Genomic DNA, 14,995 nt, shown 5'->3' on the forward strand with positions numbered 1-14,995 from the left:
CTGTGATATTTTTATAGATCTCCTTATTATATTGACCCTGCCTTTATTTTTTAAGAGACTTTTTTCTGGGTATAAAATTCTAAGTTGGCTTTTGAAATTTCAGCATTGAAGGAAGTTGTTTCATTGCCCGCTGTCTTCCATCACTTTGTTAAAAAGTCAGCTGCCAGTCTTATTGTTGCTTTCCTTGAACACGGTGAAGTGTCTTTTTTCTCCACATACTGCATATCTTTGTCTTTTATTTTTTTTAATAGTTTTTCTAGGATATGCCCAGATGTGGTTTTCTTTGTATTTATCCCTTTTGTGGTTTGTAGAGCTATTTAAATCTGTGGCTTAATGTCTTTTGTTAGCTTGGAAAAAATTTTTTACTAAGATCACTGCTATTTTGTCTACCTTGTTTTCTCTCTCTTCTGTTTCTTAATTGCAAATGCATGTATGTTAGATCTTTTCACAATGTCTTATATGTCTCTTTTGCTCTTTTCTGTATTTTTGAACTTTTCTTCTCTGCATGCTTCAATGTTGGTATTTTCTATTGACCAATCTTCCAGTTTACTAATCTTCTCTTCTGATGTTGCTACTAGGTTGCCAAATCCATCTCTTCAGTTCTTATAAACTTCAGTTATTATATTTTTCAGTTCTAGGATTGCTACTTTTTAAATAGGTTCCAAATTTCTGGGAGAATTTTTGAACACATTAATCATAGTTATTTTAAATCATATCTGATAATGCCATTTTCCAATTCACCTATGTAACTGTTTCTATTATCTATTTTATCTTCATTGTTGATCATTTGCTACTGTTTTCTGGTTTACCTTGTAATTACCTGAATGTTGGACATTATGTATAAAAAGTATAGAGGCTTTGGACGAAGCTAACTTTTTCTAGGTCGGTTTAAATTTTCTTCTAGCAGATGTATAGCATATAAGCAGATCACACCTTGATGCAGTCAAGAATGAACTATTTCTAATTTTTCCTTATTCCCAAGGAATAGTCTTTTCTAAATAGCTGAGTACTCACCAGGGCCCATCTTTTTTTGCCAGGCCCTGAACTCTAATTCTTCTAATTTGCTAAGTTTCTTGGCATGCTACTTATTTTCAATGACTTGGCAAATGATTTCAGGGGAAATTGCGTGCAGAGCTTCAATGCATTTTTTTTTTTCTATTAAGTACTATATAACTTGGCACTCTCTTGTGCAGTTTTTCTTTTTTCTGCTTAGTAGTTGCCCTTATTGGGAGGATTAGTCTGACAACGGTCACTTCATTATAGCCAGAAGTGGAAGTCCCTCATCCATGTTTGATTTTACAAAACTCAGCCTCCTTTACATTTAAAATGTTATGAAATAGTTTGAACATACAAAAGGGCATAAAATATAATCAGCACCCATGGTAGCTTCACCAAGTTTTACCGAACTGTTGAGACCCTTGAACATTCCTCTTTCTCACACCCCCTCCTTTTCCATACTATTCAAAATTTGATGTTATTATCCCCATGAAATTTTAAATACTTTTATGACAGGTATGCTCACCTAAACAATATATAGGATGATTTTGTATGGTTTACAGTGTGGTGTAGATGCTGTTATTATGCTTATGCTGTCCTCGAACTTCCTTTTTTCACTCCAAATTTTGTTGGTGAGAGTCATTCACTTTGTTGTGTGTGGCTGTAAATCATTCATGTTTACACGGAGTGACAATATTGCGATTTATTTTTTCACTCTCCCGATGATGGCTATTTAGATTGTTTCCAATTTTTCACTGTTAAAATCAATGCTACTATAGACACGCCAGAAGAATTTCAAGAGTGAAGTTACATGGTCTTAGGTAGGGCATGTGTTCGCTCTTATTAGGTCATGCCAAACTTTTTACCAGACCAGTGATAATAATTTACATTTCCTCTGGCTATAAATGAGAGTTCCTATTAATCATATCCTGAGCAATGTGTGATGTCATCAGACTTTTAGTTTTGGCTAATCTGACAAAGTTAAAATGATATGTCATTGTGGTTTTCCTTTGTATTTCGTTTCTTTTTCTTTTTGAGATAGAGTCTCGCTCTGTTGCCCAGGCTGGAGTGCAGTGGTGCGATCTTGGCTCACTGTGACCTCCACCTCCCGGGTTCAAGCAATTCTCCTGCCTCAGCCTCCAGAGTAGGTGAGATTACAGGCACCCACCACCACGCCTGGCTAATTTTTGTATTTTTAGTAGAGATGGGTTTCACCATGTTGGCCAGGCTGGTCTCGAACTCCTGACCCCAGGTTATCCACTCACCTCGGCCTCCCAAAGTGTTGGGATTACAGGCATGAGCCACTGCATCCACCATGAAGTTAAGCACCTTATATTCTCCATAGCACTCACTTCAATCTAATTTCCTGCCCCAAGCTTCTCCATTTCCCCAGAATCTCCTGAAGTTGGTCAACTTTTAGTGTGAATTATAGCAACTCCAGGAAATATTTCTCAGGACTGAAACTGGTGGATAAACGCACCTACAGGACTTCAAATTCGATGATGCTTTTAATGCTCATGACAAACTGCAGCAAAGATTAATGACCTCCATTTTATAGATGAGAAAACAGAGAATCAGAGGGGTTAGGGAACTTACCCAAAGACATGCAGCTGGCACCTGGCGCACTCCAAGTCAGGTGCGCTTCACTCCTCCATAGGACACTGCAGAGGTTGGGTGCTGTAGCGGTGTGTTAGGCCATTCTTGCATTGCCATAAAGCAATACCTGAGATTGGGTAATTTATAAAGAAAAGAGGTTTAATTGGCTCATAGTTCTGTAGCTGTACAAGCATGGTGCCAGCACCTGCTCGGCTTCTGGTAAGGAGGCTCTCAGGGAGCCTTTACTCAAGGCAGAAAGTGAAGCAGGAGCAGACACATCACATAGCGAGAGCTGAAGCAAAAGAGAGAAGGGGGAAGCACCACACACTTCTAAACAACTAGATCTCAGGTGAACTCACTCATCACCAAGGGGATGGCGCTGAGCCATTCATGAGAAATCCTCCCCCATGATCCAATCCCCTCCCACCAGGCCCCACCTTCAACATCGGGGATGACATTTCAACATGAGATTTGGGTCGGACAAATATCCAAACCATATCAAGGGGCTCCTGTAGCAAGACGCCTCCTAAGACAACTTCTGTCCTTGCAGGAAACACATGGTGACCCGATCTGCATCTGAGGATAAGGTGCTGTTGCCCTCAGGGGTCGGCCTGCGTGCAAAGACCCAAAAGGTCTTTGGATTCGGGACAGAGAAGGCAGTGGAATTAGGGGAGGCCCCAAGTGGTGCTGTGGGAGCGTGAGGAGGGAGTGATGGAGAAAGTCTGTGTTTTTAAGCTGATGTTTTCCAGAAGTGAGCAGTTTATTTTAAACAGTGTTAAACCAGTGTTAAATATCCCTGGATCCCCTAGTGAAAGCGTTAGGCCTTTCATCACTCGCCCTGCTGACGGAGGAAGCAAGACTCTCGATCTGGTGCTATCGTGTCTTAAACACTACTCTCTCTCTCTCTTTTTTTTTTTTTTTTTTTTGAGACACAGTGTCTTGCTCTGTTGCCCAGGCTGGAGTACAGTGGTGTAATCTCTGCTCACTGCGACCTCTGCCTCATCCTGGGTTCAAGCAATTCTCCTGTCTCAGCTTCCAGAGTAGCTGGGATTATAGGCACACACCATGACGCCCGGCTAATTTTTGTATTTTCAGTAGAGATCGGGTTTCACCATGTTGGCCAGGCTGGTCTCAAACTCCTGACCTCAAGTGATCCTCCCACCTCGGCCTCCCAAAGTGCTGGGATTACAGGCATGAGCCAGTGTGCCTGGCCTCCCTTTCTTAACTTTAAACAAAGACAAACCACTTCTTCAGCTTCTAGGACTCTCAGGCAGGCAGTAGCATCTCACTAAAATTCAATTACTGCCTTTGTTTTTCTTGTGTTTAGTTTTTATGGTTTATTGTATTTAGTTTTATGGTAAGTTGATTGTTTTGTTTAAGTAACGTTTATATAATATCTCCCATATGCCAGGCACTGTTCTAAATGCTTTATAAATGTTGACTAATGTAATTCTCCCAAGGACCTATGAGGCAGGTACCATGATCATTGTTATTCCCATGTTACAGATGAGGCCCAGAAAGGTTAAGCAAACTGCCCGAGGCCACAAAACCTGTCAGTGGCAGAGCTGGGATTTGAACTGAGACCGGCCAGCTCCATAGTCTGTGTCTTAACCAGCATGGCACACACTCCCTGTCTATTTCATGTCAGTTATCTGCTGATGGTCATGATACAATATTTTTGAGACATGTTTATTGGAGTAAAAAATAGAAGGCAAGGTAAAGATCAATAGTAAGTGGATAATTAATAGTAGCACCAGTGAAAACCTCAAATGCAGTAGGCCAGTGGCAGGAGTTCTGGAACACTCCAATGTGGCTGCAGGGATACAGCACGTGGACCATGAAAGCTGAGTTGAGAGGATGGGAGGGGAAAGGTGTTGGAGGGGAGGAGTCTGCTCCGGCAGAGGCAGAGACGCATGATGAAGGCTGGGCTGCCGGGGAGATGATGAGTAATTCAGGGTAGTCAGCCAGTAATGTCAGGAAACCCATGCACTGGTACAGCACTTCACAGTCCATGAAGCACTACCACATCTGCTTTCTCACAGCCTCTTCTTCACTGCCAGGTGCAGTGAGCACTATTGTCCCCATTTCAGAGATGGTCACTGAGTTCAGAGAGTAAAAGACCCAGAGAAGAGCTACTATTTGCTCCCAAGATCTTCTGGTTTCAAATTCTGAGCTCCTTTCTCTACTCCACTGTGTCAGGGATCTTTGGTGGCAAGCGACAGAAATAGAAATTCAACATGATTGAGCAACATAGGTGGTTTTTGGCTCATGGAAATGAGAAGTCCACAGGGTGGACATCAGATATGGCTGGATCCAGGACCTCACATGATGCCATGGGGACTCCTGATTTGTATTTCTCAGTATGGATGCCATTTTCAAGGAGGCTATCTCTACGAGGTGACAAAGATGGCTACAAGCTCTCAGAAGATACCAAAAAAGTGTCAGTTTTCTAGAGTTCTAGAAAAAAAATCTCAGGACTGCTTTCACTGGCCTTGCCTGAGTTGACATCCATCCCTGATGCAATCACTGTGGTCAGACAGATGGGGTGTTTTTATTGGCCAAGCCTGGGTCAGGAGCCCACTTTGTGGAGCATGGGGTGGAGTCAGCCTCAGGCAAACCACTAGAGGCAGCTCAGATGGAGGAGCTCTTTGGGAAGAGACGCCGGGCAGGCAGAAGCAGCAGGTACTCGCTCCGCATCCCTAGGGCTCTGTGATGTAGGCAGAGGTAAGAAATTAAGAGGGATGAGGAGTTTTTTGTTTGTCTGTTTTTGTAAAGACAGGGTCTCACTCTTTCATTCAGGCTGCAGTGCAATAGTGCAATCATGGCTCACTGCAGCCTGGACCTCCTGCACTCAAGCGATCCTCATTCCTCAGCCTCCAGAATAGCTGGGACCACAGGTGCGTGCCACCCAGCTAACTTATTTTTACTTCTATTTTTGTTTTTGGTAGAGACAAGGTCTTGCTATGTTGGTCAAGCTGGGGATGAGGAACCTTGAATCTGGGCAAAGGAGTTTGCACTCTGTTGTGCTGTGGTCAAGATAAAGCCATCAGGGAGTGACAGGGACAGAGCTATGTCAGGACTCACGCTGTGGCTGGGGTGATGGATGTAGACACAATAGTGAGGGGGCAGACCACAGACTCCCCCTCCTGTGATCAGAGGCCACATCTTCAAAGTGGCCTCTGCAGGGGTTGGAATCCCACAAGATTCATATTCCTAAAAGCAGGTTGAAACAGCATCTACCCCAACATTATTTTATTTGAGTAGTGATGTTACTGCTTAGGATGATGCTGGAGTTAAATTTTTAAGTGTGCTTATCTATGGAAAATGCATTAAAATATATATTTAAATAAACAACAGTGCACACAGTATACAAATATGGCCAAAATTTTGGAAATGAGATATTTTGGCAACTCTTGGCTGGATCATTCTGAGACCCCTTCCATTTCTGATGCTCTACGTTCTCCATCAATTTCAGCTGTTGGTTGAGTGTTTATGTGATGGGGGCCATCCCCGGGGTTTTATGCAAATCACCTCCTTGAATTCTCACAAGAAGCCTGGAAGCAGGCCTTGCTGTTTCCACTTTACAAGGCTCACAGAGGGCAACGGACTGGCCCAGAGCCACACAGTTGGTCATCTGAACCTCCTTGGCTCCCCAGCCTGTGCCCTGACCCAGGGTTCTTTGGTGACTCTGTGAGGGAGGTCAGAGGGAACTATGGATGGGCCAGAGGAGGATCTTTGGGAACCCCGGCGCCGAGGAGGAGGGTCTTCCCCTTGTGGAGTCAGGGATAGTGTCTGGAGAAAGCCATGCCTATGACTTGGGTCCTGCAGGGGACATCCCTCTTAGATTTAGCTTTAGCTCCCTTCTTGTCTGTGGGGGCTGGTCTGGGAGGGGCTCCTGAGTCTAGACAGGTGGACCACTGCCCTGTGGTTGGCACTTCCTCAAACAGACACAGAGCTGGTGGGTACAACAGACAAGTCCCAGGAGGAGCCTGGCATTGCCAGCTTGGTGGGTCATTCCTCTGCCCAAGACAGAAAAGGCCACTCTTCCCGGATAACCTCACTCTGTTCCCCAAAGAGGTTCCTTCTCCATCCTGGCCCAGATTAGGAGGTCAAGTTTTCTCTGTTTGGTTGGGCCTGGATTTCCTAGCATGCTCCCCAGTGGGCTAATCTGGGCTTTGTAATGGAATAAGAAGCCTGATTATTGGGCTAACCTTATCTTAAGTATTCAGCAGGGGTTAACTTTGTAGGTTAACTTTGGATTTATTATTCAGTAAGAAGCCAATTTATTGATGGCTGGGCACAGTGGCTCATGCCTGTATTCCACCGCTTTGAGAGGCTGAGGCAGGTGTATCACCTGTGGCCAGGAGTTCGAGACCAGCCTGGTCCACATGGCAAAACTCGGTCTCTACTAAAAATGCAAAAATTAGCCAGGCGTGGTGGCGGCCACCTGTATTCCCAGCTACTTGGGAAGCTCAGGCAGGAGAATCGCTTGAACCTGGGAGGCAGAGGTTGCAGTGAGCCAAGATCGGGCCACTGCACTCCAGCCTGGGCAATAGAGTGAGACTTTGTCTAAAAAAAATAAAAATAAAAAAGCCAATTTACTGAGCTATCAACATGAATGTTTACAGGAAGGTAGATCCAAAATTGCTCCTCAGCAGATCCCACTTTCCAAACTAGTTTTTTCTTCTTCTCTCCCTTTCTTCTTCTCTTTTTCCCTCCCTCTTTCTTTGTTAAATAGATTAATACATAATTTAATTTCACACACAATGCTACATCAATAGACTCAGCAAGGGCAAAATAGTCAGCAATCTCCTCACTCTTTAAATTCACCTTGTGCTGGGCATGGTGGCTCACACCTGTCATCCCAGCACTTTGAGAGGCCAAGGTAGAAGGATCACGTGAGCCCAGGAGTTTGAGACCAGCCTGGGCAACATAGCAAGATGCCATCCCTATAAAAACGTGTTAAAAATTAGCCAGGCATGGTGGCACGTGCCTTTGGTCCCAGCTACTCGGGAGGCTGATGCAGGAGGATCGCTTGAGCCCAGGAGGTCGAGGCTGCAGTGAGCCGTGATTGTGCCATTGCACTCCAGCCTAGGCAGCAGAACACGACCCCATCTCTAAAAATATTAAAATAAAATAGTAAAACAAATTCACTTTGCATTTGTGATGTGATGTGGGGGCAGGAAGAAGGTGGGAGAAGGAATTCTCAGGGTGAATCTGCCATTTCTAAGAGGTGGGAGTTCTTGGGGTCATCCACAGGCTCCACAGGATCTTGCTTTTTTCTTAAGACAGTTCCAAGAATCGAGGGCAAGTCTGCCTGAGAAGAGATAGGATGAGGGGGAGGCTGGGGGAGCCCTGAGCCCCGCCCGGTTCACCCTCCGCTGTGCTTCTCTTGCAGGCCTGTAGGAGTCAGCATGCTGCGTGGCTGGGCCGCCCCCTTGCTCCTGCTGCTGCTCCAGGGAGGTAAGTGGCTGCCCGTGGTCTGCGGGTGGGGAGGGCCCCGATCACAGAGCTGAGCTAGGGCCAGGCTGGCTTTGTGGGCTCAAAAACACGGCTAGAGTCCACAGATTCAGAACAGATGGCATCCGTGCCCTTGAGGCTGACACGAGTCCAGTAGCCGGCTCTCCACTAACCAGAATCCATCCACCAAAGAGCTCCACGAACCAGAAGCAGTAGACATGAGTCTCACGTGGCCCAGCCCGCGGGCTTATGTCTTCGGGTGTCACTGGGGGGATGAGAGGCTTCATCCTTCATTTCCCCTGACCTCTGCCTTGGCTGGCTCTCAACTCTCTGAGTGGGGAAGTTCTGCCTTCCATCTAACCTCGGTTTCTCCTTTTGTAATGACTCTCCTTGGAAATGTTTTTCAACAATTGCTGCGCTGGGTGTGGTGGCTCACACCGGGAATCCCAGCCCTTCGGGAGGCTGAGGAGGGTAGTCGTTTGAACTCAGGATCTCAAGACCAGCCTGGGCAACATGGTGAAGCCCTGTCTCTACAAAAGAAAAAAAAAAATTAGTCGGGCATAGGAGCGCATGCTTGTAGTCTCAGCTTCTTGTGGGGCTGAGGCGGGAGGATTGCTTGAACCTGGGAGGTGGAGGTTGCAGTGAGTCAAGGTGACAACTCTACTCCAGCCTGGGCAACAGAGCGAGACCCTGCCTCAAAACAACAACCACAACAACAACAATAAACAAACAAAAAAATCACTGGATTCTTAGCAGGCACTGGTGGTCCCTGGGCTGGGGACAGGAGGAAGAGCCAAAAGGAGATCGAATCTTGGTAGGCAGCCCGCGGAGGACCAGATATTGTGGTTAGAGGGGGCGATGTTAGAAAGCAGAGCTGGGAAGGCCAGGAGTCTGACTGAGAGGACACTGCTGAGAACTAAGAGATCCTGGAGGGCTTCCGGGAGGAGGGGGCCATGAGGAGGCAGGATCCAGCACAGACTTGTGTGGATGCCGGCCTAGGGGCAGGGGAGGAACTCAACGGCTGCTCTGCTGACTCATGGGCATTTTTCTCTGGTTTTTACCAGAAGACCCAGGACCTCAAATAGCTCCTTCAGGAAACAGATGTCGAGCTTTGATTTTCCCTTTCTGAGTGGCACGCATCGCCGTCTTGGTTCTAAAAAGCCTTTGGGTCACCCATCATGGCTCCACATCTGGTGGGTGCAGATAACAAGCCCTGGCTGCATGCAAAGCTCGGAGCGTCATCCCATTCCACTGTCCCAACAGTCCTGCAAGGCCCATGTTGTAACGACGCCCAGTTTTTTGGTTGAGGAGGCTCAGAGAGGCTAAGAGACAGGTGTGTGGCCACACCACGGGGCAGAGGCGGAGCTGGGATCAATTTGTTCTTGGGGTCTGTCTTAGTCCGTCTGTGCTGCTGTGACTGAATACGTGAGACTGGGTAATTTATAAATTATGGACATTTATTGCTCATAGTTCTGGAGGCTGGGAAGTCCAAGATCAAGGCACCAGCAGCACCTTTGGTTCCAGTGAGGGCCCCACCTTTGCTTTTTTTTTTTTTTTTTTTTTTTTTTTGTGGAGACTGAGTCTTGCTTTCTCACCCAGGCTGGAGTGCAATGGTGCAATCTTGGCTCACTGCCACCTCTGCCTCCCGGGTTCAAGTGATTCTCATGCCTCAGCCTCTGAGTAGCTGGGATTACAGGCGCATACCATGGCTAATTTTCCTATTTTTAGTAAAGATGGGGTTTCACCATGTTGGCCAGGCTGGTCTTTAACTCCTGACCTCAAATGATCCACCCACCTCTGCCTCCCAAAGTGCTGGGATTATAGGCATGAGCCACTGCACCCAGGCCCCATCTTTGCCTTTAAGATTCCACCTTGAACGCTGCAACCCCCAGAGGGGACGCACGCTGCATCCTCATGTGGCAGAAGTGCAAAAAGGGGCTGAATGTTGAGTTCCTCCAGCCCTCTTATAGGATCAATAATTCATTCAGGGGGGTCTGCCCCCATGACTTAATCATCTCCTAGAGTCCCCATCTTTTAATACGATCGCATTGGCAACTGAGTTTCAGCATAGGAATGTTGGGGGTGGACACAGACATTCAAACCATAGCATGGTCTTCACCACTCTGTGCTGCTATCTGTTGAGTGATAGCCATGTGCGGGCAGCGTGCAGGCACAGGCACCATCTCATCTCAACACCTCAACAGCCTCTAGGGCAAGCAGTATCTCCGGCTTACACATAGGGAGGAGAAGCAGTTTTGACTCACATGTTTACAGTCACAGAGCTGGGGACAGCACAATCACTTTGTGCGTCTCTCACTGCCTCCTGCACGCTTTCATAACCCCAGACACGGGATGGCCCTGGGGCTCTCTGCCCTGTAGCTGGGGTACTGGCCGGGCACTTTCTCACCCTCCCATCCCTGGTGCCACCTCCATGCCATTCGGGGGCTGCTGTTGCCTCCCCAAGTTTGGAGACAAACCCTGTCCCTTGGTAGCTTTGAACCTGGCTAGGAATGGCAGCTCCTCTCCAAATTCCTAGCGCCCTGAGAAAGAACCATGAGGGTACAGACTCAGAGATGACACAGGCTACTTAGAGGCTCTGTGTTGAGGTTTCGCCACAATCAGTCCTGTTTTCTCCATCAAGTGCTGGAACTAGCTCCTTTGCACCCCACCGACATGTCCTGTGTGTCTCCCTGAGGAAAGCACCCTCTAGAGCAAGATTTATTTCCATGACTCAGACCCCTTGGTAGCCACTGCCTGGAGAGCTGTGTTGAGAAGCATTCTGAGGTCACGCCTAGGGGAGAGAGTGCTGTGATCCATTAGCAGTGTCTGCCATGTGTGCGGCTATGAAAAACTAGCACAGACTAGGTTTTTCCTTCCCTGGGTGATTGTCTCAGCAGCCCAGACCAACAGAGATGAGAGACATGGTCTAGTCTTGGAGCCTCAGTGTTCTCACCTCTACAGTGGACTAAAGGGTGTTTCCAGACACAGTATTCTTGGCTCCGAATATAGGTTCTGTCCTAGACTGAGACCCAAGAAGGGAACCTACCACCACCATCACCTCATGGGTCTTCATTAGTCAAGGGAAAATAGGAAAAAGCCACCGAAAATGAACCCACTTATAAAGGGGAACAAGGCCAGGCATAACGGCTCAATCTTATAATCCCAGCACTTTGGGAGACCGAGGCAGGTGGATCGCGTGAGCTCCAGAGATTGAGAACAGCCTGGGCAACATGGTGAAACCCCGTCTCTACAAAAACACAAAAATTATCCAGGCATGGTGTCACACAACGGTAGTCTCAGCTACTCAGGAAGCTGAAGTGGGAGGATTGCTTGAGCCCAGGAGGTGGAGGCTGCTGTGAGCTGAGATCACACCACTGCACTACAGTCTGGGCAACAGAGCAAGAGATCCTATCTCAAAAAAAGAGATGGGCAGTACCAGTTTCTAGTAAATAGCAGCAAAAAATAGTGGAAATGGCACTCAAATACACAAAACAAAACTACAAATTATTCCATTGATTTTGTCCAACATTTAACAAAATTTGGATGATGCTCGCACCTCTGTTTTAGAACACAGTGAAACAATTAATGTTTGGGGAGCAGGATGGAAAGGTGTTAAATCTGCCAACAAAATTGCTTCATAGGGCAATACCTTGATGACTTCTTGGTGGTGGTGGCGGTGGCGGTGGCGGTGGCATTTTTGGCTGCAGGATCATGCAGACCTTTCTGCAAAAGTGTCCGAGGGCTTCTTAATTCTCTCACGGTTTCCTACTCCTTGAAGCACCCTCCCGAATCTCTGAGAGTGCGTGTCCTCTGGAGCCAAATTCTGTAGAGCCAAGGTCTCTTCCTTTCAGGGTTTTGGGACATTTTCAGCATAGCTGTCCTTGACTCCATGAGGTCCTGACCCTCTTGGGGTATGTGGGTGTGTGCTGGCTGGGTTCCTACCAGATCCAGGGCATTTAAGATATTGCCATTCTGAATGCGAGCTTGGCCAGGAGGGACACAGACCTGGTGGCCAGGTGCAGGGCTCTGGAGGAGGGTGCTGAGCTGGGACCAGGTAGTTTTATATTATTTGCCATCATGAGTGTCCTGTCTTCATAGCCAGCCTTGAAACACTGGTGCTCAAACAAGGAATTCCCAGGTAGTGAGGCCCCCTGGGCGCCAGGGTTACATCTTAGCAGCTCCTGAGTCCTCATATTTGTCCCGGCCTGGGGACCCCTGCACCCACTCTTCCTCCAGCCTTCGAAGGGGTGGAGAGGAAGCTCTGCAGTCCCCACCCACCAAAGCCTCTCTCCCACCTGACCCTCCAGGCTGGGGCTGCCCTGACCTCGTCTGCTACACCGATTACCTCCAGACGGTCATCTGCATCCTGGAGATGTGGAACCTCCACCCCAGCACACTCACCCTTACCTGGTAAGTGGCCGGGCCTCGCCAGTCCCTGGGGATGTAACTCACAGTGCCTGCTCAGTGATTCCCCCAGGAGGACGCTATGCACTGAGGACCACTGTGCCTGCCTTTCAGACAACTACTCAGGGCTCACAGGACTTGAAAAGTCAGGAGCCCGCAGGGTTGGTCTATCCACCAGCTTCAAAGGCCACTATCTCGCCCACACAGGTCGGCCATGGTTTTGAGACCCCAGGATGGCTGGTCTCCCGCATGATTTTTCAAGCACTTAGTAGGTGCCAGGCCCCTAGCTACATGCTTCGCATGACTCCCAACCCTCACAATGATTACTCCCATTTTACAGATGAGGACATTGAGGTTCAGAGAGGTTAAGCAACTTGCCCAAGGTCACAGAGCCTGTGAATGCTGGAGCTGGGATTCAAATTCAGACTTCCCAACTCCAAAGTCCATGGGTCCCTTTTATACCCTATGCAGCTCAGGGTAAAGAAGAGCTTCCGTTATCCATCAGCTCATTCATTCATTCAAAACCATTTACAGGCCAGGTTCAGTGGCTTATGCTTCTAACCCCAGCACTCTGGGAGGCCAAGGAAAGGAGGATAACTTGAGCCCAGGAGTTTGAGACCAGCCTGGGCAACATCACAAAACCCTGTCTCTACAAAAAATAAATCAGTCAGGCGTGGTGGCACAATTGTGTAGTCCCAGCTACTTGAGAGTCTAAGGCAGGAGGACCAAGCTCAGGAGTTCGAGGCTGCAGTGAGCTATGATCATGCCACTGCACTCCAGCCTGGACAACAGAGCAAGATCCCATCTCACAAAACAAAACATGTGTGAAGTTCCTGCCAGGCACTGTAGCAGGCACTGGGGATTCAGCAGAGCAAAACTGACGGGGCCCCAGATGCCTTGGAACTGACATACCACAGTGGGGCGGTGGCTGGGGGAGACAGACACACAAAACAACCAACAAGATGCTTTCTCTTTTTTTCTTTTCTTTTCTTTTTTTTTTGAGACAGGGTCTTGCTCTATTGCCCAAGCTGGAGTACAGTGGTGTGATCAGAACTCACTGTAGCCTCGACCTCCTGGGCTTAAGCGATCCTTCCACCTAAGCCTCCTGAGTAGCTGGGACTACAGGCATGCATCATCACTCCCAGATAATTTTTGTAGTTTTTGTAAAGACAGGGTTTTGCCATGTTACCCAGGCTGGATTCAAACTCCTGGGCTCAAGCAATCTGCCCACCTCAGCCTCCCAAAGTGCTGGGATTACAGGTGTGAGCCACCATGCCAGGCCCAAACAGGATACTTTCTTTCTTTTTTCTTTTGGAGACAGAGTCTCACTCTGTTGCCCAGGCTGGAGTGCAGTGGCATGATCTCAGCTCACTGCAACCTCCGCCTCCTGGGTTTAAGCAATTCTCCTGCCTCAGCTTCCCAAGTAGCTGGGATTGCACCCAGGTGTGCACCACTATGCCCGGCTAATTTTTGTATTTTAAGTAGAGACAGGGTTTTGTCATGTTAGCCTGGCTGGTCTCGAACTCCTGGTCTCAAGTGATCCACCCACCTCAGCCTCCCAAAGTGTTGGGATTACAGGCATGAGCCAACGTGTTCTGCCCTAAACAGGATACTTTCTAATAACACTGGGTGCTATAGGATCCTGGGCCTCAGGTAGAGGGACCACAACTTCTAGTGAGAAGCAGGCAGCCAGGGAGCTGGGCAGAGGGCACTGCCAGTGCAAGGACCCTGTGAGAGAAGAGCTGGTGAGTTTGAGGAATAGCAAGGAGGTCAGTGTGGCTGGAGTGGAGTGAGGCAGGGTGAGGGGGATAACGAGCAAGTTCAGGCTGGGAGGCCTGGAGAGCATTTATTCAGCAAGAACTTCTATTCCAGCAAATTTAGCAGAGAACTCAGTCCACACATCCCTATTGGGCCTAGAGAGTGGTCATGTTCAGAACCTGAACGTCTAGGTAGGGAAATTAATATCTGATAAACTCCTATACGTACTTCAAAACCCATCATTTTTGTCTGGTGGGAGTTAAAAAGCCACAACATTTTCCCTAACCCCATCCCACCAGCTTTCCCAGAAGTCCACCCAGAGGAGGAGATGAGGTTCATTTAGCTCTTCTCCTGGCCCTCAGCACAGGCTCTTATTAGGTATTCAGTGGATTTTGGGACCAGGTGAGGTGGCTCAGTACTGTAATCCCAGCACTTTGGGAGGCCGAGGTGAGCGGGTCACTTAAGCCCAGGAGTTCGAGACCAGCCTAAGCAACATGGTGGGACCCCATCTCTACAAAAAGTACAAAAAGTTAGCTGGGCATGGTGGTCCATGCATGTAGTCCTAGCTACTCAGGAGGTTGAGGTGGGAGGATCAGCTGAGCCTGGGAAGGTCGAGGCTGCAGTGAGCCGTGATCACACTACTACACTCCAGCCTCGGGGACAGAGTGAGACCCTGTCTCAAAAAAGTGGATGTTGGACAGAAAGGAGAGAAGGAAACCCAAAATACCTAGTGCCCTTCCTGTAGGACAGCCATCTGGTTGTTTGGACCGACAGGGACAGA

General features: G+C 47.9%; 1 protein-coding gene across 5 annotated transcripts in view; it reads left to right on the forward strand.

Annotated features, from left to right (window-relative positions):
* Nucleotides 1-14,995, forward strand: part of IL21R (interleukin 21 receptor) — a 50,842-nt gene that overhangs the window by 20,527 nt on the left and 15,320 nt on the right. For 4 of the 5 annotated variants that reach the window (XM_030925274.1, XM_030925275.1, XM_030925272.1 and 1 more), the window contains 2 exons: nt 7,991-8,055; nt 12,360-12,462. In XM_030925274.1, coding sequence (XP_030781134.1) covers nt 8,007-8,055; nt 12,360-12,462 — 152 coding nt within the window. In that variant the 5' untranslated portion in view covers nt 7,991-8,006. The remainder of the gene's footprint in view (nt 1-7,990; nt 8,056-12,359; nt 12,463-14,995) is intronic. The other variant, XM_030925276.1, reaches the window with a different exon arrangement.

The sequence above is a fragment of the Rhinopithecus roxellana genome, chromosome 20 (genome assembly GCF_007565055.1).
Source record: "Rhinopithecus roxellana isolate Shanxi Qingling chromosome 20, ASM756505v1, whole genome shotgun sequence".
Classification (NCBI taxonomy): domain Eukaryota; kingdom Metazoa; phylum Chordata; class Mammalia; order Primates; family Cercopithecidae; genus Rhinopithecus; species Rhinopithecus roxellana.